The sequence below is a fragment of the Varroa jacobsoni genome, unplaced genomic scaffold (assembly GCF_002532875.2).
Source record: "Varroa jacobsoni isolate VJ856 unplaced genomic scaffold, vjacob_1.0 scaffold_1030, whole genome shotgun sequence".
NCBI classification, from domain to species: domain Eukaryota; kingdom Metazoa; phylum Arthropoda; class Arachnida; order Mesostigmata; family Varroidae; genus Varroa; species Varroa jacobsoni.
In genome coordinates, this window is record NW_019213932.1 from 323,928 (window position 1) to 345,063 (window position 21,136).

The 21,136-nt window shown below is 38.7% G+C and overlaps 3 protein-coding genes across 9 annotated transcripts in view; 1 reads left to right on the top strand and 2 right to left on the bottom strand.

Moving 5' to 3' along the window:
• LOC111265945 (store-operated calcium entry-associated regulatory factor) overlaps positions 1–1,346 on the bottom strand; it is a 5,171-nt gene extending 3,825 nt beyond the window's left edge. The window contains exon 1 of one of the 3 annotated variants that reach the window (XM_022842993.2): positions 1,212–1,346. The gene's annotated coding sequence lies outside the window, so the exon portion shown is untranslated. Of the gene's footprint in view, positions 1–918; positions 1,179–1,211 lie in introns of those variants that run through there. The other 2 variants (XM_022842994.2, XM_022842995.2) reach the window with 2 other exon arrangements.
• Positions 1,347–1,426: 80 nt separating this feature from the next.
• On the top strand, positions 1,427–19,247 carry Alg12 (Alg12 alpha-1,6-mannosyltransferase). Of its 3 annotated transcripts, none has more exons than XM_022842989.2 (6): positions 1,427–2,469; positions 2,942–3,172; positions 3,830–4,039; positions 4,391–4,552; positions 4,754–4,894; positions 5,195–7,892. In XM_022842989.2, exons 1-6 carry the CDS (start codon positions 2,353–2,355, stop codon positions 5,873–5,875), a joined length of 1,542 nt encoding a protein of 513 aa, XP_022698724.1. In that variant the 5' UTR covers positions 1,427–2,352; the 3' UTR covers positions 5,876–7,892. The 3 variants fall into 3 exon arrangements, with proteins under 3 accessions (XP_022698724.1, XP_022698727.1, XP_022698726.1); XM_022842992.2 differs by lacking the exon at positions 5,195–7,892 and adding an exon at positions 19,066–19,247 and having other exon boundaries at positions 1,486–2,469; XM_022842991.2 differs by having other exon boundaries at positions 2,397–2,482.
• Positions 8,362–15,356, bottom strand: LOC111265943 (vam6/Vps39-like protein). 3 transcript variants are annotated; one of them, XM_022842987.1, is made up of 7 exons: positions 15,305–15,356; positions 13,924–14,025; positions 13,421–13,641; positions 12,579–13,127; positions 10,595–11,974; positions 9,914–10,108; positions 8,362–9,639 (listed from the first exon to the last, which is right to left on the bottom strand). In XM_022842987.1, the coding sequence occupies exons 1-7, from the start codon at positions 15,339–15,341 to the stop codon at positions 9,418–9,420; spliced, it is 2,706 nt and encodes a 901-aa protein (XP_022698722.1). In that variant the 5' UTR covers positions 15,342–15,356; the 3' UTR covers positions 8,362–9,417. The 3 variants fall into 3 exon arrangements, with proteins under 3 accessions (XP_022698722.1, XP_086826861.1, XP_022698723.1); XM_086970735.1 differs by lacking the exon at positions 15,305–15,356 and adding an exon at positions 15,129–15,294; XM_022842988.2 differs by lacking the exon at positions 15,305–15,356 and adding an exon at positions 14,921–15,294.
• Positions 19,248–21,136: the final 1,889 nt, after the last annotated feature.

Here is a 21,136-nt window from a genome sequence, read left to right on the forward strand (position 1 = left end):
GTTTTTTTTTTTTATTTCAATTCGTAAATAGCATAACTCGTAGCAGGAGCTAAACCTTCTACACGTACAAACACATGAGGACAGTACTTACATCAGCCTGTCACACCTAGGGCATTCTCGAAAAAGCGGGGCAAGAAAGGATGACGGTATTCTTTGAATCAAAAAACAAATTACTCTCTTGAATTGCTAAGCACTATGAGTTTAATTGTATAGAAAAGTGCATCTTTAAGACGTGCCCTTTTTTGCCTCATACTTTACTGTTTATTTGATTCCTGCAGTCTTATATAACGCTTGTTCCTTGTTTTTTTTTGTATTAGTTCCAACAACTATAGTTATTTGCCTTACAAGGACTGGGCGTCTACTTGCGATTGCTATTACAGCAATATAATAAGACACTAAACGATAATTAATTCACCTAAAGGACGTTCGTCTACAATCATTCATATCTTACAGACATAATAATACAGCCCGTAACGCATAAAAGTTTGAGTAACAAGCATTCGTAACGCGATACTAAAAAAAGGTGCACTATACCAAACATTGATTTCACTAGTTCAGGATGATCCCACGCCTTACATGTGGAACGATATCAATTTAAACAATTAATTTATTGCCAATTTCTATTAGTCGAACGTCACCTAACCAATAAGAATTTAGATAGTGTAACTTTGTTTTATTGGTGTCATAATTTTCATTTTAACACCGCGCATTAGAATTCTAAACCGGTATTTTATTAAAAATTCAAAAGTGTCGAAGATACGCACGCGTCTTCTATTGCCTATGCAATAGCGCGAAATCCGTTTACGACTTTAAGCACAAACAGGGAGATTTTATATGACAGGGAATGCACAGTCAGAATTAGACAAGCGTCATAGACCGACTAATGAATGGTCCATAGCGCCTATCTATGGTGCTTACTTAACTGTGAGTCGGCGATGCTACCAGATCAGTCGAAGTGATATTGACGATTTCAACCACACTCTATCAACTGTTTGTAGGTTCTTGTCTACCGAATGTAACCACAACGTTGCAAGAGTATCTTACTTATAAGTAACTTATACTCCTGGGCGACTGCTGAACAGAGTTCACTTTGTCAACGCAATTCTGGCGTATTTCTGTTTATCATTTGCAGCTTTCGTCAGCTTCAATCTCTACAGTCAACATGCAAGCAATCACGCAGCTAAGCGGAGACGGGTTTAGAAAGAACTTACCACCTTCAGTTGACTATTGGTAATCAATGGCGAGCGCACAGGGTACATCTATATATTTGTATTAAACACTAAGGCTACGTGTAATAACATTCGAGATAAGATTGCTTCAGCGCCCGCTCGCTTATACCATCTGGAAGAATCAGCTGTTCGACAACAGCTCCATCAAATGATCATCAAGCACTTGATGGCCAATCTGATGAAGATGATTTGGACGGATGTGTCTGGTGGTACGTTCGTATCCCTTGTATTAATTTCGCGGCTATGCAACTTTTTCACCCACTGATAAAAGCGTACGGCGTTTACGCTTGAGTTATCTATTGAAAGATGGAAAGAGACTAGATAAAAAAGCATGTTTGTTCTAATAGTGTTCAAGAGGATGATCCTGAGACTTCTTTCAAAGTTTATTATCGTTATATACTGCTATTAACTCAACATTATTGAAAGCTTAACAAAGGTGGTTTCACGCGCTTTACCCGCGCACGTTTCTTCAAAAAAACCACAAGTGGGATCGGAGATATGACTTTTCGGGCACGTCGATGGCTGACCGGCGCTGAGCCAGAACGCTTATGATCTTCGTCATCCCACACTCGTCAATAATTGGCAAAAAACAGTTCTTCACTCTCTATTAAGCAACTGAACGTGTGTTAGCACAAATGACTGTGCATGCTGACGACGATAAAGTTGTGCTCTGCTGGTGTGACTAGCGGCGGCGGTGTCGGCAACACTTCTTAAACCAAAACGAATCAATTACAACAGAACAGTGTTAGACAGAGCGAATCCTTAAATTTAAGCTCAAATGTCATCAAGAGTGTGCGGCACGGTTCGAAAAAAATATATGAAAGTGTTATGCGGATCCATTTGTAAGCAAACGCGTAGTGATTGCTAGGCAGTTCGGCTGCGGCCGCCAGCAATTTTTTCGCTCGGGTTTTTATTTTGCCGACTCTTTAGAGTAGAGTCTCTAACGCCAGTACGTAACGTTGCAAGCGATTCAAACGATAGAATAGCGATTTCGCTTTGCTGGCCACCTGAGCCTAGAAGGGATCCTGTAGCTTGATTGCGCGAAAGCCGGGTCGGGACATCGGTCAAGTCAGTCTAGGGAAGTTGTGCGCCGGCAAACTTCGAGTTCTCTTTGGTGTTTTGGATGATGGAACCGTTGTTCGGCGGGGACAAAACTTATAAATGGATCCTTTTTCTTGCCGCTGTAATTCACATTGTGATTTGCCCATTTACCAAAGTTGAGGAATCGTTCAATCTGCAGGTGCGTATACCAGGTAGGGAATGTTGTCGGTACCAGGTATGCCGAAATAAAAAAAACGAATTTTACGTCTTCATCCTTACTAGACTGTTGTATGTGGAGGGGGGGGGGGGGGGGGGTGCTGTAACATAGTAGATTGATTTCAAAAATGAGGTGTGATTCGCAACCCAAGTCGATTGGTGGCTTGAGGTTTTCTAGAAGTGTGTCGTGGGCAAAATAAAGAAAAGTATATAATACCTCCGTTCGCTCTCTTCAAGGCGGTTACCCTAAAATATATTATTATTATTATTATGTGCACTAAACGATGCATCTTAAGTACTCAAATGAACAATGAAATAACATTTTAATGTTACGTATCTCTGACACAGACTGCAAATTAGCGTAAGGTCTGCATATAGCGCTATATTGTCACTAAAATATCGTCATTACTTACAAAATGAATGTATAAACTTTCTGTCTTGCGTCCGTACCGCAGGCAATACATGACATGCTCTTCCATCGAGCCAACATAAGCAATTACGACCATCTCGAGTTTCCCGGAGTCGTTCCAAGAAGCTTTTTGGGACCGCTGCTACTTTCGGCGGTATCTGCTCCGTTTGTGTTTCTTAGCAGGCTCATCGGTCTCGAAAAAATTGTTAGCCTCTTCCTCGTACGCTTCGCACTGGCCCTTATAGTGACGCTTGCCTATCGACGGTTTATTATTTCGGTAAGGCTCATTTACGGCAGGGGCAAAATTACAAAGTGTTCACGTTCATAGGGCAGGCGTTTAGGCGTAGAAACGGTCGATCGAGTAATGCACAAAATTTTCGCACCAATTTAAAACGTGTAATAAACAATGGTGGTACGCTTAGAAAGCATTAAAAGATTAGTATTTGTCATCTTCTTGTGTTACAAGGCTTATACAACTTACATGCCAATCGTATTCACAATCAATACTGACTTTACCGAGAGAACTTTTAGAAAGCCTTTATTTATCTGCATTTACGTTATGTACAACAACGACAACTTTATTAAAGCGAAATGCTAGAGCATTGGTCATAACAGAGAATTGCGCTATATTTGTATCTGATCGGCGAGATCTGTCTAGCTATAATTCATATTTGTAGATCATAAAGTTAATTTACATGTGTACATAATAACCATACTGTGCATACAACTTTTTATTGCCTGAAAACCTTGATTTACGTCATTATATTAGGTTGCATTCAAAATGTAGTGTTAACTAGTTCAAAAAATGATCATACTGTTATCAGCAGCTCTGATGTGACCCCTTTACAACAGAATGAACGTACATCTCTATTACGGTAGCAAATTGGATGAACAGAAACAAAAAAATATTTATTTGATCGTTATGAACTTCCAGGTACAACGAGTGTTCGGTCAAGCTACTGGTGTTTGGCTGGTATTGATACAAGCGTCCCAGTTCCACCTAGTCTTCTATATGTCACGCACTTTGCCAAATACGTTTGCGTTAACGTTTGTCCTGCTTTGTTTTGCATTCTGGATCGATCAGGACCATTTCAAGCTTACGCTGTGTACGGCTTTCGTTGTCGTCATCTTCCGTGTCGAACTCGTGAGCTAATTCGATTTTCTTCATTATACTGATTTGTTTTATGGTAGTTTATTTAAAAAAAAAAAGGGGGTACGTCCGTATAGTTCGGTCGTTGAAATATATACACATCTCTATGTCACTTTAGTATAGTCAACAAATAGTAGGAAAGTCTATCTGCTAGTTAATTGTTCATGCGAGGTAAAAACAGACTATTTGTGTATTGTAGGGATTACTGGATACCACGTCAAATCTGCATTCTATGAGTGCTGTCATAGACACCCTTCACAGTTTTATTATCTATTTTGCTTTTTGGTAGGGTTTACCGAATCATCCAATATCTAAATCTTTTCTCGTTTGTATTATGTTAACCAGGTTTCACTTTTGGGTACGATGTTGTTAATGGACTTGATCAGCGGGCGGTTGCACCCGCTCAACATGCTCAAATGGGGAATACCTGCTGGCTTTGGATGTATTTTACTCAGTTTTGCCGTTGATTCTATCTTCTGGCAGAGACCTCTCTGGCCCGAGGGCGAGGTGAGCTGAATGAGTCATACGTTTGAATGCTATTAAAATATTTCGTACTACTATATTATAAATAATATTTTTTTTTTTATATTTTATACCATTAACTACCGCGTTATTTAGATTCTGAAGAAAGCGGACTGCGTATGACAAAGTGTTTTTACTATTTAGTTGTTACGCTTTTAAAACTGACTATGGGTATACTCTTTTTAGGTGTTATGGTATAATGTTTTTCTCAATAAAAGCTCAGACTGGGGAACGGAGCCTTGGGCGTGGTACTTTTACAGCGCTGTTCCGCGCGCCATGGGGGTTTCTTTGGTCGTGTTCCCGTTTGCTTTATATCTCGACCCACGGGTAAGTTGATTACATTGTATATCATAAAACACTAAACTTGCCGCGAATTTATATTTCATAAGTATACCAAAAGTACTAGTCAGATTTCAACTAGAACTGAATTCTCACGAACTGCCGTACTTTTTGTCTATAGTCTATAATCGCAAAAGTATTTCAGTCCCCTTGCTGAGTGCAGCTTCCAAGAAATTTTTTATAGTACATACATGATCAACTGGAAGAACGTTAACGCTTGCTTTTGCTTGTTTGTTTTTTGCCTCTATTTCTTGTTGTATTTGGGCTATTACTTGTCATGTTGTTCAGGTACGAACAATGGTCTTTCCCGCAGCAGTCTACATTTTCCTGTACTCGTTTCTGCCGCACAAGGAGTTACGCTTTATCATCTACGTTTTCCCACTGATCAATTTAGTCGTAGCTCGAACCTGTAGCTGGGTATGGGAACGGCGTGTCAAGTCAATCTTTATGGCAATGTGTACCCTTGTTGCATGTTTCCATCTCATGGGCAATTTGTTCATGACGCACACTTTGTTATTCGTCTCGTCTTACAATTACCCCGGGGGTAACGCCCTTCAACGGCTTCATGAAACCGAATTACACACTCCGTACGCCACCGTTCACATTTGCAACTTGGCTGCCCAGACGGGCGTGTCGCGCTTCGGTGAACTCAACCACCGGTGGATATACGACAAGACGGAAGGTCTCTCAGCAAACGAATTAATACGTCGAAATTACTCGCATTTAATTATCGAAGGTCGCTCGGTTCAGTCAAGTAGCTATTTGCCGTTCAAAAATGATTACAGAATAATCGATGCTGTGCCGGGCTATAGTAATATCAAGTTTGACCTCTTGACTTTCCCTCCTGTACTGGTTCGGTTAAAGACAAAATTGCTGATTCTACGTAGAAGAACACCGTCAGATCACGTCCCTAACGCCGATAGCGAACCTCTTGTAGTTGACATACCTTCATTAAGTAAAACCGTCTAGATAATGGCATTCGTGGAGCATGGAATTAGATTCCCTAGATATGGTATGCGTTTTCAAAAGCTGAAAGTATGATGATACTGCACATGATTGTAGTGCTGCCGGGGGGCGATGATGATGAGGATGACAATGATGCTAATAACGATCGAATAATACTAAAAGTCATTGTGGACCTCAAAGCTTTATGGCAGCATCCTTATTTGTATATGGGAGATAGTGAACAGATTCAGAAACAGGCAGGTTCAAAAAAGGCACTTTAATAATATTTTAATCCATTACGACTTTCTATCTACGAGCTCCTATATATAGTAGAACTAGTAGTTGGGTAGTTTCCAGTAAGGTATCTTCTTAAACTAAAAGAGCTAGTCAATAATGTTTCTATGGCTTTGTGTAAAGCATGGAAATCGTAGCAATAATAAGGCAATCATATAAGAGTATCTGGATAAGAGTAATGTTTTGCGCATTGTTTGGTAGATGATTTCTTTACGATCACACATCTTGTGGGAACCTAACGTGACCCGGCGTACTCGTAAAGGCGAGTGCGTTTGTGTGAGTGTGCGCATGGAGGTAATTTAGTAATAGGTAAATCGAGTGGATTATAGATTACCTTTCATGCAGAATAGCGACCATGACACTTGCTAAGCCGGCAACCCTTATGAATTAACAATATCCTTTTTCCTTTCTACTGCACATTAGGCGTTCTATTCCGGTCGTACCATTTCATTTGAGAACAGCAGGTTGTATCAGAATATGCTACCACATCAACTGTAGTTGTTAGCGAACAGTTATTTCACATTTTTGTGCATAATACGAACGAATTAACTAGATCCAGTTGCATTTGCCTGATTTAAGAAGTTCTAAAACAACTGCGGCTGTGTTCTTATTTAAATGCCGTTGTCAGCAAAGAAATACTCCTATCTCGCCATCGTGGAGGACCGTTGTACCCTTCGCCGTCGGCAGACGTTAGAAGCTACGAATGAAATTCCGTGTAGAACTGAGTCCGATTGACATCACGGATCGATCTGTCATTGTGGGAAAACGTATGCTACACATTCTTGATGATACTGGCACAACCATTAAAATATTTGGGCGTAGCACCATTTTCTTTTCCGCATAATTGTTGTTTGTTAACCGATTATACATTGCTGTGGATTTTACTTTTGCGCTAGCTGCGCCAGTATCTGGGTATAGTCATGTATGGTGTATCGGAGTAAGTTACGTAAGCTAGCCAGGTTGATCGATGGGTGTATTCACGAATCTTTCGGTTGGTTTCAGTCGGCTCCAGTACTTGTGATGATATCATTTCAGTTTCACCTTTTTAAATAAATTTTAGGAGAGCTGTTTGTCCTATGCCCAGCCATAAAGCACTGGACAAAGGGGCTATTAGCACATTTTATAAATTGGTCCCATAAAAGCATAACAAAATCATCATGTGATACAAAATGCGTCCGAAGCAACATCGTTGTTCGGGTGTAATTAACAAGCCTGCTGGAAACTAACCGATATTGGGTTTACTAGATGATCATAAGAACATAGTACGTAACTAAGTCTAATATGGAGAGTATCATCCTGGTCGTATGACGCAATAAGACTATCGCGAGAAGATAATAACCAATTTGGTGCGATACAGAGACTATCTTATCCAATGGTAGAAATTACTGCCATTGAAGGAGTGTTGTTGCATTTTATGCATAGAAACCTTTTTAGCTATAGAGTAGATAGCTATCTAATCTATGTACAATGACGACCTGTTAAGTGTATTTTGTATGAGATATAAATGCATTTCACATGAGGCTCTTCGGCTAGAGACAATGGAGTATTATTTCTTGAAGAGCCTGTGGGCATATATTTTGGAAAACTAAAGGTATGGAGGCTTCTTCAAAGAGTTCGACGTAATTTAGTTGGTAATGATCTAAAGTCTTACCGTAATAGATATTGAAATTAAAAAAACTATCAGTTTGAACTACACAATGTGAGTTAAAGAATAAAGTGATGAAAGTTAAAGAGTGATAGAAAAGTATTCAGTTTTCCTCAAATGCTCACTTTGGCCTGGAATATCAAGTTAAAATGAGCCGCTCTGATGACTTCACTAAAACAGATGCGTTGATAATCATATTTAATTCTGTACCTAAACTTTCCAGCTTGCTTGACGAAAACAAGCATTTTTAGAAAAATAATTACAAAAAATAATAGTGTAGATAGAATAGTTGCTGTTTGTTATCCTACTACGCGGACAGTGGTAAAAAATAGTAGTTAATGGTTATACCGAAGGTGACTTTGGGATGCGAGTCGTGAATTATGAACAATAATTGTCGTGTAGCGATAATATATATGTACAAAGACAATCTTTAAAGAACTTTGGAACACGGAGTCTATCGTTTGCCGGTGAAATAAATATAACTCGTTATTCGCTTTCACCTTAAATATAACAAACTTTGCACTCTTTGGGGATGAAATACTTTTATAGCCAATAGACACGGCTACGAATATTCTTTTGCCAAAAATTACATCGTTTATTGGAGTGTTTTCCATAAAGTCTACTTTGCCCCATGAAAACGTGTTTCCACGCCCCGCTATCCAAGTTCTCCTCGACTCAAAGCTGCTAGCAATTCATTGTTAGAGAAACCCCTTTCTTGTAAACGCTATTTTTATAAACAAAGTTTGGGTATTTATTAACATTACATTTTCTTTTTGCAGTGGGCCACATACAACACCTATTAGTAGCCCGAAAAACTACTTGACTTCAATACAACAATGTCTGCTACTTTGGGTCCTTGTCGGTCATCTAGTATTAGCATATATTTACATGTAAGGATATCACATATGGTCTAAATCTCATAAAATATTGAGGAACTCGAAAGTACCGCATACAACATTTAACATTTCCTAATATCAAAAACTTTATAATAATACTAGTCATTTGAGTAAGTCGCAGCTTTAGTTTCAGAGTTGTTCTCGCCAAAGAGGGATAAAGTGGGTTTTTCTTTGACATCCAAGCTATTTTTTTTAGCAGGAACGTTCATTGCATTGCTGCACACGACATGCGTAACGTCGATACAATAAGTCGTTTCTCATCACTTCAGGCTAATAACTGAAGCTATCTAAACAAGCGCAAAAGAAGCATTAGAAATGCTCTCGAAAATAGTTATTAAATGTTAAACTAGTGATAGTAATTAAATATATTTTCACACGCACTAAACAATGACGGCTGTGGCATTTCCCCTAATTACTTTTGTCTGTTTCTATCTAGCTTAATTTTTTATAGAAAACTTTTGCTACCGGAAAAAGAGGTTTTATTGTTAACTATCTCCGACGTGCACGCTTGCTCTTACACGATCTGGTCAATTAGGGTTAGAGGCCCATTTTTTGCTAATGGCTTCTTTAAGGGCGTTTTAGGGACAGGCTGAACCCCACTTTTCATTTCACTGGTCACACTAGGTTAGGCAAGCCATAGAAGCAGCAGTAACGCACGAAACTTTCTTTTGGGACAGTCTCAAGTTAAAACAGATAATGATACTCTGTTCCGTAAAAAGGTCGATTCTATTCTAGTTATCAACACTTTCGCTGCCTGATAATGTTTTGTTATGGCACGCATAATGAACAATTTGTCCTTTCTCGGTGTGCACGAATACAGAACGGTTGATTCGCCGCTGGCAGATATCGCATAATTTCGAATCGTCAATAGTTACGCAGAATTTCACTAGGTTAAATTTTAGCAACTTCGCCTTAACGTTGTCACTAAGAAGAAGAGCATTAAGGACACGCAACTGAAATATAAAAAAGTGAAGCCAAATTCTATTAGAAACTTTTTCACTTTCAGATTTTAAATAAGATTCCACTAATAACGAGGTCTAGTGGCCTGACTAATATATATATATATATATATATATATATATATATATACACATATATATATACATATGTATACACAGCTCGTCTTCAGATCTACGGAAATTCTGTTTTAAAAATCTATGCTAGACTGGATCACATGCCCTAAAGCATGGATTTGAATGGGCAGTATTACAGAAGGCATATACTTACCTTAGATAATTGTATAGATTGCTCTTTCAGTAATTTTGTAATGAATTCCTCCAGTTTTTGTAACGGTACTTCTGGTGGAAGCATTTCGATAGCCCGCAACGGATCCAATTTGTCCACATGGCGATCGAGCAGATTAAGAATTTCCATAATGTCGGGAGGATCGGACTCTGCCGCAGGAGCACTAATATCCAGTGCCTAAATTAAGTAAGAATCATATTGAAGATAACCGTTAGTATAGTAAAAATAACTGGCTTTCGGGGTATTACTATAATAAACTATTACTATAATAAAAATCTTCATTCCCATAGTGATACTTTAGCCGTAGTTGTCTTTTTAAATATTTTAGCAAGTAATTAGATTCTATATATCAAGTTTTCTGTGACTTATAAAGGATGCGTGTAGGGCATCGCAACTTAATCAAGCTTGGGCTTGACGGCTATTTAACAGTTATTGGATTTATTTATCCAGTTGATTAGCCTGTCTGTTCTGTTGGATCGCACTAGGATACTTGTTTATCGTAAAAAGAATTATCTGTTTAAATGAGTCCTTACCGCGCACCGACTGCTGTGTGCTACCCAGATACTGGTGTTAAAAAACTTTGTAACAAATTACCCTAGTGGAAATTTGCTGTAATTGTTTTTGAATGTTCTTGTGAGCTGTAATTTTTACAGCTGAATTTACCTTAAGGCAAATTTTTGCCGGAGTAATGTACAGTGTCAAAAGTATGATAAAAACGTTCCTGTCGCAGGCCTTCTTTCCTAAGTACTGCTCGACGCAATAGTCTTCGGCACGTTTTAAATCCCGGAGAACGTGAATGTAAATTGTCAATGCATCTTGATGTCGACCAAGTTTACCCATAACAATGGCACATTCAAGGTATAGCTTGTCGTTGAGAAACCACTGAGGAAATATCGACGGTGTGTAGCGATTCGATGTCCGCAAAAAGTCTACAAGTTTTTCACGTATAGATGTCACTGAAGGGTCGTTGAGTTCGCTGTTAGTTATACGGATGATCTGTTCACGATACTTGTGGATTAGCAAATTGTGAAATCGGACGTTATCATCATGCCAGTGAAGAATGAGATGCTCAAGATAACGTACAATCAGCGTAGGTGACTCCTTCTCCAAGAACTGAAGCACCCTTTCTCTTGGTAAAAGTTCACGGCCGCAAGTACCCTCAGTAAAGATTTTCAGTCCGTCATCGGGAAATGCATCAATAACCCATTTTGCGTATTCAAGTATGAGGTCGAAGTGGTCACCCGACAATCGCTGAAGATAGGCAATCGTATGCTCATGACCGTGAAGCGGTGAGCTCGGAATAAGCGCCTGTTCGGATAGCAGTTGAAGCGCTTTGTGATGGGCACCTTTCTGTTCGTAAAGGATTATACGCTCAACAATTTTTTGGTGCTCCTTTAGCAGTGCCTCTGACTCCTCAAGATGGCAATGATTATCTTTAAAGCTTAGCAGAGCTGCTACAAGGTTTGGATTCACATTGATGTAGAGGTGAAGCATCGTCGTGTCGATGATTTGTAGGAGTAGCTTTTTCGGACGGACAGCATTGATTCCCTCGAGGATACCTCCGACTTGGACATTATCGCATTCCTGACTCTTTATAAATCTTCGGGCAGAACTGAGGTACACAATCAGCTCCGTCATAGCGGTTGTCAGCTGAGACTCATCGAGCTTCGGAACCGAAGCCGGGTATTGAAGCATTTTTCGGTACTGCTCTTTGAGTAGCGATGGAACTAACCCGATAACATGGACAGGATCAGTACGAATCTCTTCAAACAGCTTAAACGCTTTCTGATATTGTCCTTTGGCGAAAAAGTCGAAGGCAAGCAAATTCTCAAGGTGATATTTACAACGCGCTTTATCTGCATCCGATGCATCTAACAGCTTTGCCAACATGAGAGCCAGATGGAATTGTTTCTGGTCTTTACACGCGGACAACTGGTCGCCTACCGAAGCTCGGACAAGGCACCAGACATTATTCGTAGAGATGACGAATACCATCCCACTTTTCCACACGATAAGCCCTAATGGCTTTGGTGTTTGCGTTATCTGCAATGATACAACACAGCGACTCATACCAATGGTACTGTTATCAATCAGCAAAGGCTATTAAGTTTCAACTTACTTCATTTACACAAATCGTGCCGTATGTGTCGTTGACGGACCTTAAAACAGCGAGTCCAAATCCGTTTCAATGAACAGCATCTTTTTTTTTATAAGAGATCACTCATTTGGCAATATAAATTTGATTCCACACCCATTTGTAAGAACGTGGAACCTTATGAATCATATTCTGGCTGAAGAGCCGCTCAATCATGCTTTACCTATTTTCATCAGCCATTCATAATAACTATTTGCCGAGTTTTTAATTTCCAGTGTAGTTGTTATCTCCGTCTTAGTGGCACATATGTACTAAACTGGGTGGTTATCAAAATCGGGATTAAAATACTCAACCTATTATGTAGTATCATCGGTAACTATGATCAAAGCTGGCCGGTTGTTGTGAGCGCACGTAAAATTGAACATGTGACGTCTAAGGGCACGTTTGTCATTACGATTTGAGGTATAGAGTTTTTACAAGCAAAAATTAGCTTTGACTCATAAGTTCTATATATATACATAGTGCTTATATATATACCGCCCGAAGTCTCACCTGAATTGTCTGAATTGTTAGGGTTGGGTTTATTGTATGCACCTCGACTCCAGCTGGCGAAAGACCCATTAGGTAGGGATAGTCGTAAGCTAGTGAGACAGGCAATTCGCTCATGATGATCGGTTCTATCTGAATTCGATCACCATTCATATTTACGAGGTGGACGTTTTTTTCGCTAAGCACTGCATAGCTGTCGTCCTGCAACCGTGTAATGAGTGGTTCTGGTTGACGACTGATAGTGCGTAGCTCCCGAAGGTCGCCCGTTTTGTTCGCCTTGAGTAGGACATAGGAGGTCTTGAAGCCAACGATAAGATGCTCCTTGCTTGACCAAACCATTATACGAGGAACGTCAGGCAGTGTGTGTTCATAGGGATGCTCTATAAACGCGCTATCGTTATGTTTCCAATAGAAGTACTGGATCCTCCGACGCTGTGCGATACACAATCGCACCACTGTGTAATTTCTGTCGCTTGGACTGACGTTGTCGCTTCCATCATTGTGGCGCTTGACCCGTTGCGTGCCGCAAGCGAACGTGGTAACCCCTTTGAACTAGAACAAAATGAGTAATTTACGAAAAGGGATGAGCTGAATAAATGCCATCAAAGATCGATGAGGAAGTACCTTATATTATTTTGTTTGATTAACTGGAATGCTTTTGTGTAATTAAATCCTGTTTCCATTAACAGGGTACTGAGGCTTGGGCGCGAAATTGGGCCCTCACGGAGAGCAAATCAACTATTATCAGAAAATCGTCGTGAGGCCATTGTATATAGAAATTATATAAATCGTATTCATTCTGGTGGGTTTCTAGAGTAGAAATCAGACGTTATGGATGATCCAACCTGCCGTAGAAGTGGGAATGTCTCGGAAATTCTATGCACGTTAACAGTCTGATCCGATAGGCTGATCAGAAGATCGTGATCTTCAACTACAACCAGCTCGTTTATAGGTTTTTTTGAGAAGCTTTTAAAGGTTTTGTGAAGCCTGACGTCGAGCGGGCTTTCCGAGTTCGGTGGATGTGCCTTGGTCACCCGAAACGTCGTGAGGTAACCCTGCTTTGTGCCTAATAAGTAACCAAACAAAAAGAGGGTCATAAGAAACATCAGTTAAGGGACTATTTTACGAAAGTACATACTCTGGATTACTTGCAATTAATAATTTAGGGCTACTATGAAACGGTTAAGGATACGAACATTAATTTAGTTTCCATTGTACCATATATCTAGCAAAAGGTGATGATCCAGTAAAAATAGTGTATAAATACAAATAATATGAATAGATTAAATTATGATCTTCTTACTTAAAACGTAATTAAGAATTAAGAAAAGCTGTTCTTGATACATACCAAGCAAAAGTGTATCTCTGTAGGTAGCTGCACACTCAATGCTAAACGTGGGTGGAAGATTTTGTAGCACAGATTCGAGTGAATAGGCCTTGTACATTGAGTCTAACAAAGACATCAATGGTCGAACAGAATCACACGGAAGTATACCATATCTTAGTAATCGACAAATTCGTCGTAGATTTACTATGTATGTAACCATGAATCTATGTCGTGATCAATGAACCAGTAGCATTATATCCAAAGAAAAACGTGTGCGATCTCACAGCACTTCATACTCATCGAAAAAAATTGATTAGGTGGTTGTGCATGGTGATGTACATTAATCATGCGGTTTCGCTTCGTGCTGTACTAGCTTTTGGAAGCCGAACGGATCATTTCCTGACCAAAGTCAAAAGTCTTCTCGAACATATAATGTGTAAATACAACAAGACGCTTACGTGGATTAGATCATAACAGTTCTATTGCGGCTAAGCGAAGCACTCTGTCGAAGTACCCGTTTAACCGTCTGATCAAAAGGGCTAAACAGTTGTGGATTAGTGCTTCTCTCGATACTAGCATTAGAAGAAGACAGTTTCAGTGGGCGAACGCGTCACACTGTAGTTATAAATACATATATTTATATGAGCGTTACTCTGCATTTTAGTGGGATTGAAAAACTGATTTATTTTCTTGTAGCCACCGATGTAACTTCAATGAAATTACATACGGAGAGGTGATGGGGCTGTGTACCAGCTGGCACATATTGAATTTTAAAGTAGAAATAGCTGTCTTGATAGGCAAAAGGCACTAAAAGATGAATTCAATGCGTCATATCCTAGGTATTCTTAAGTTGGACGGACATACGGCTTGATAAAGAACACCTTTCATATTCAAATTTCGCATGCTACAACTTATTCTTTGACAAGACACTTTCGAACTTGTTGCTTAAAGAAACACTCAGCAAGCGTGACACATTTTGACACACAATCGATTCAATGACGTCAAAACGATGACCCACCTTTTTCCATTTTGCCGTACAGGGATAGCACTACGGTACATTCAACAAGTCATTGGCCAACCACTGTACAAACAGTGAGAATATAGATAACGCAATGAAAAAGTTCAACGAAGTAAACTTCCTATTGCTACATCACAGGGACGACTTGTTATTTGATTTGAAAGCAGTAACCTGTTTAGCATTGCATTCTTCAACCTATTGCGCCTACCCTCGTTCAAGTTTTACTGTAGCACTCCCATATCCGATATGATTACTGTACCACCGAAAGTACGCTCATACATATCCGTTGTTTTTACTTATCAAAAATCAAAGCTTGCACAAACTTATCCTCGCTACTGATATTAACATCTATGTATGTCCCATTACTGACGATCAGCTGCTTACCAGGGTTCCCGATAACCCAAACGGGCACTAATATCATTCTGTGTCTGGAATTGCACATTAAATAACACACTGACTTAATTGAACCGACTAGTACTTGTGTGAAGATTATGCAATTGATTTTCCTTGCATTATTTTCGTAGCGATTGTACTCTGTTTTGCAATGAATCAAAAAATTAAGTTCGATGTCATCTTCTAGCTCTCTCTGAACCAAATTAAGACTTGTTACCGCCAACGATTATGCTTAAGTTATTACATAGAATGTACAGACTTGAGAAGTGCACCTGTGTCTCGTGCAATCTGACCACCCCACTTGCTGTCATGAACATTGAGTATACCTTGTATGGATTTAAGTAAAATTTACTTGCATTAATTCAAAATGTGTTACAAGCAAAATACATTTAACTTGATCGCGTCCGGGTGATTCGACAGTTACCATACATTTTGTGCCAGATAACTTGGGACACGCTTTGATAAAGTGTATCAAAACAAACATACGTTTAATAGGTATTATTCATATTTTTTTTTATAACAAGGCCACATACTTGTCATAGCGGATGCCGATGGCTCGTTTTCAGAGCATGAGCGAAGACTGTCCAATGTATTGGAGCTGAGGGCATCGTACGCACGACTTAACTTATTTGGTTACCCTTAATCTATAGTCGAATTGTCGCCAGTCTTAATACGGCTTTCGAAGAGTTCGACGAAAACTCGCATGTGGCAATCGGGAAGATCACAAAAAGGATCGTAACTCAGACAGGTCAAAAACTAAAAAAAAATCTCCTCCCCCATCCTTAATTTAGCTGCATTTCCGGCACGAATGTTGTAGGATGTAACTTGTGACCCACGCTTGTATACAAGCATAAAACAAACAGTACACACTAACATTAGGCTAAACAAATTGTTATTATATTCGCTATAAATATAACTTTGACGAACGTTTTACATTAACATTGAGATAAATGCTCGTCATTGAGCAATTCGAATTCTATTATTCATCGGTTTTTTTTGGTGAAAGTGACATCAGTCAGGTTACGAACCCACTATGAGAAGCACGGTCAAAGTTACGGTTGTTAGACAAAGTATGTCATTAAAGAGCTTCCTTAAAGGATCCTATCAAAGACGACTAGGAAGTATCTGGCATAATCTTATTCATATCAGGGTAAATCGATTTTTTCATCATTAAAAAACTGTCTTTATTATTTTATCATTAAAAAACAAAGAATAAGTTTGCTACACGTGTTAAGCTTAATTATAATTAAGTTTATTTCTCATATATGCAAGCTCCGATTATGCTACAATCAGAGTTTTACGACGCTTTGTACAGTTTGATATTCCTGTAATTTACAAGTGATTTCGATTAGCTATCTATTGTAGGCGAACATTTCGTTCTATTGACTTTGCCATGATTTGCCATTTTGCGAGTCAATATATCTTTATCGTTACAACATATTTATATTTTCTGTATATATTTATTTTTCGCATTATTAAGAAACGATCGCGATGATAAAATACTCAATTTTTCCAGTTGTTAAACGAACGATAAACTACTTCCACATTTCATATCCATATATTAAAAATTTACCAGACGACCTACCCAATATTTTTATTTAGAAAAGTGGGGCTCGATTCTTTTCCTTGGTTCAACTTCGACTTTAAATATCAATGCAGAATGTCTTAAAGTTGAATTTACCTATTTTGCACCAATGGGTCACCTTCTTGTGTCATCATTACGACCCATGTATGTACGTAGATGGATTGTGTAGAACGAAATATGCTGTATAATACGACTCGTTTAGCCACCTAAACAGTACAACAGCATAATGAAAGATCAATGAGTTGGCTGCTCGCCCAACCAAAGTTGAGTTCATTTATAATAGTTATCGTTAACTTGACATTCATTATTACGTTAAGGCATTGCTTATCCTGCTAGCATTCAAGAGCGTAATGTTGAAACACGACATCTCGGGGGTTGTTGCAAGTTCAAAAAGAAATTGAAGTAGAAATCAACTTCCGAGAAACAGCCAACCTTTCACCAGTCCAGAATAGTTCACTCCTGACAACATACCCATTTGAGTTATGACATACTCTATAGAGAACACCATATTAGTATAAAAATTGATCTTGGTATTGAAGCCATTACTATATCATTTGCCGCTTAGGCTGCTGCATATTAAGTCCTTCATATTCGAAATAAAACGAATACTTCGAACAATGGCAACGGTTCACCTCTTTCGTTTAGCTATCTATGCGCGTACACATTTAGACCTTCGCACTAGGTCTACTACGGAGAGTGCACTAAGACAAGTGCTTGTAACTTCGTCTTCCCACAAATTCTATGTGAGACTGTTTTTACTTCTGGTTATAGCCAATCAAATAGGCTCTTTAGATGAATACTGCATGATATGATTATCCAACGATTATGATTATGCATGCCTTGTCCAAAGCCAGCAAGAGATCGCCTGAGCTAGATTTTTACCGCTTCGTTGCTCGATAATAAAAAACCCCGGCTTTTAATATATGTGCCAATAGTGATATTTTTTATTTTGCCAATAGCCTCATCAGAAACCTTGTTATTCTCGTGTCACGTTATTTCGATGGACGACTGTATGGTAAAAATAATAAACGTTTATGTTTGTTATATTTGTTACTCTTTGTAGTCGAAAATGCCTATGCGAGGTAGATACTTTAGGGTCATTGTTATCGTTATTCATTATTTATACTGCGTCACCATTGCCAAGCTTCAATCAGGTTATACGAAGCGCACATAGATAGAGAAACATGAACGAAGAGGAACCGAGCAAGGCAAAATAGTAGGCAAAAAAAAAGCAGTGAATCTTACGAATCCTTCGCGTGTCCAATCGCTAAACTGGTTTGAACATGAAACAAAAAAATAGATCTCGGAGAAATTTTGAGAATTTTCTGTTAGAGATGTCAAAAATGTGTTTTTGGAATTTATGCTCGCAGGAACTGGAAATCATTGCTCATGTTGCCACGAATGCGTATGCTCTGCATTTGTACAACAAAAGCTTCGATAGACGAAAAAGTACTTTAAAATCGTTTCAAACTTTTCCAGCTAAATTTTGTCTATTAACGCGTGCAGTTTTTTAAAGGTACTCCTTAATATATTTATTGCGAACTATTTACAAAGAAAACATAGGATTATAATTCAACGTCCCGGTTTATTAAAATTCGTTCATCAATGTTTGAAACGAACTTGTTGTCTACTACCGAATTTATTATACCTTGGCTGCATGCTTTACCGCATAGCGTATGTTGATCTGGTAAGGCTCTGATTCCGGTCAGTCTTTCATAGGCTATCCATGTTATTGTTTTTTAATAATATTTCATCAGATTTCGCTAAGGTTCGCGCTCACAGTGCGCACAGATCTTAGGAATAGTTTTGTAGAATTTATTGAAGTTGCCAATTCTGCTATGCTTAACTTCCTCAACTACAATTATCTTGCCGACATTAAACTGTGGCAAAATCTTGAAAACCCGCTTTGGAGACGGCAGAATTTTGTTGCCGGAAAGGACGCGTAAAATGATGAAGTGTAGAAGTAAATTATTGTCATACCTACGATTCAACACGAATTCCTGGGATGATGGCGCGCACGAATAGAAAACAATATTTCAGATCTAATAGTGGAGGCAGAACTGAAGATGATTTGAACATTACGATAAGGAACGGCGATCGCTAGAAGTCAGGAGGTTATATATCCATCGTAGTTTCTAACGACTTCCTTTCATTTCTATCCATCCAGATAATATATCAGCGTCTGCCCAGAAGGTAACGGGTTCCGGCTTGAGTCACGTTTTGAGCTGTTGATCTATGTTGCACGCCGCCAAGGTAATGAATTGTCTAACAAATGAAAAATATGAAAATTTATTGTTTGCAAAATATGGATGGTGCAATAAAACCTTCCATTCGAAGTAGCATAAAGCAGTTTTCACGATTTTTATTGCGTTACATCTCATTTATCTTCACGTATATATATATATATATATATATATATATATGACTCTAAAAAAAACGTTAGCGAACGTGACAAGCCTCTGGCTGCAAAAAAGCTAGGGAAGGGGGGGGTCACTGACCCAAGCCCCCCAGTAACATACAGTACACGGTAAAATTCGTTTTATATAGAAACAAAAATAAACATGTATTTTATGTACCAATTCAGTTCTATTCCGCTAGCTGCAACGATTAGTACAGGTTCCACGAGCATTTTCGGCGTGTCATGAATCAAGTGACATAAATATGTCTGCAAAAGAAGCCAAACTTCACAGTGTTGCTGTGTATACATCATGTCCGGTCATGTAAAGCCAAACAGTAATACGAGTTGTATGAGTCCTGAAACCGATTATCGATATCAGTGTTTGAAATCTATCAAATCATGATAGCCTTACAAACATCAAGTTCTAGGAAGCTCGCTGAAAACACTGCAAATACAAATGACGCCAACGGTTATCCGTCTCAAACAATCTGTCTCGAAAAAATATCTCCTATAGACGAAAGCTTTGCTCTCGGAATATTTGGCAACCATCTGTCAACAATAATACCGTGTTCGTATATTTAAAATACTAAGCATTTTTTTGAAGGTTTCTAAATGAGGTCCAACAAAATTAAGGGGAATCAATGGAATAAAAGCTCTCAATTACCGTTAACGCAATCTTTTTTTGGTTACTTAGATTTATGTCAGTGGTTAGACGCAAAGTTCTCGTTCAAAGTCTATCATAGAGATATTGGTTCTAGCTCAAATGTGCATCGAAAATATCTTATAATCGAAGGTACATTTCTGCCTGTGTAGATTTCCACAAATACTTGAAAACTCCCGTCTATTCTAACCTCATTTCGTTCTTTCTAGTCAATGTCTCTAGGAAACAATTGTGTATATAAATTAAAGAAAACAGTCGTGAAACGGTCATTTTTTGTCCTCGCCAGCAAATTCAGTTTGACGTGTCTGCGGTCGACATCTATTTAAAATGAGATAAATAAATGAGATAATGAGATACAGTGTTTCGTTACCGTACTTGAGTTAGGGTAAATCAAAGTTGAACGATCGACCGCTCCAATCAATCAGATTTTCAGTTTCCTGCATACGAAACGTGTGCTTTATTTTCTTCTGACTTCCTTGTCCGAGAGTTACTTCGTTTCCGGAAAAGTAATTGGAGATTTATTCCATACCTAAGCAAGATTCTTATGAATTTACCACATCTGCGCCTCACATCTCGCTCATACCTTACAAGACCACTTGTTCAACCAACGCGAAATATTCCTGATTTGATAGCGTCATTCGAAATTTAGCTTATGCTGCTTAATATGATGTTAGGTTTGTTCCAATTTCTAAAGAAACGTCAGCTGGCAACATTCATTTCTGATTGCTTCAAAAACTTCGATATGGCGCTATGTACAACGGTCATCACTTTAGAGGTAAGGTTCATGACAATTAGGGCCACACCGTAAAACGTAATGCACCTGGCCATTTCTTCGAACGAGTCACATTTCAATGCACAAAATGCACACAGTCAATGCAACAATTTGGTAAAGCAATTAGCTGGTCTTGAAGAGAGAAGACCACCCTGTGGTACTGCTTCCTTATAACCTAACGCTTCTGAACCTGTTTCGTTTCAGGTTATATAAAGTAAAAAATTTTGTAACAGGACGGCTCCTATATTTACACAAACGTCGTGTTGACCTGCAACATTTACTACCTAAATGAATCGAGAAGTCAATGTAAATGCATCTGAAAATATAACGTGTGTATAGGAGAGGCAAAGTGGCAATTATTATATTAATCAGTATACGTATATATACATAGTGATCAGTATAATCAC